Below are 592 nucleotides of genomic sequence, written 5' to 3' on the forward strand. Positions count from 1 at the left end.
GCCAGCGTCTGCGAGGAGGTGCTGGGGCTGCGTCCCCCGCCGGAGGGAGAGGAGCTGCTATGCCTCACCGAGAGGAGTGAGGTCATTTCCGTCGGCGGGGGGGACCGGCAGGGGGGGGACCGCTTGAACAGGAGGAGGGAAGCGTAGTTACTAAAATAAGGCTCACGGGATTATTTCGGAATAAACATAACTCAGGACGTGGAACAATTTAATGGCTCTGGTTTTAGTGGAGTACGGGATGTGATGGTGCAGGGGCTCCTCCAGCCCTTCCCACCTCCCTTTCCAATGGTGCTGCTGAACACAGTGCTGGCAGAGCCTCACACCAGGTCCCTGCTGTCCTGGCAGGCTGGGGACAGCCATGCTTTTGGAGAGACAGAGAAGGTTTACGTGTCTCATCCTCCTTGGGGCTGAGTGCTGCTGCCAACGGGGCATCCCAACCTGCACCTCCACCTGCCTACTGAGCACTAAGTCACTCTTCACCGAGGAGAGAACAATGTGGAGTGTGGATTCGTGACCGTGACGTCGAGGGACGATGCCTGAAGGCAAAGAGCACAGCCTGGCCCCCCCAGCCAGGGGGTGAGGGCAGTAGGGT

The 592-nt window shown here is 59.5% G+C and overlaps 1 protein-coding gene across 1 annotated transcript in view; it reads left to right on the forward strand.

Moving 5' to 3' along the window:
• The window catches only part of TBX4 (T-box 4), a 61278-nt gene that overhangs the window by 1765 nt on the left and 58921 nt on the right, over nt 1-592 (forward strand). The window contains exon 2 of the mRNA XM_010009113.1: nt 6-90. Coding sequence (XP_010007415.1) covers nt 6-90 — 85 coding nt within the window. The remainder of the gene's footprint in view (nt 1-5; nt 91-592) is intronic.

Source organism: Chaetura pelagica, unplaced genomic scaffold (genome assembly GCF_000747805.2).
Source record: "Chaetura pelagica isolate M959 unplaced genomic scaffold, ChaPel_1.0 scaffold72, whole genome shotgun sequence".
Lineage (NCBI taxonomy): Eukaryota > Metazoa > Chordata > Aves > Apodiformes > Apodidae > Chaetura > Chaetura pelagica.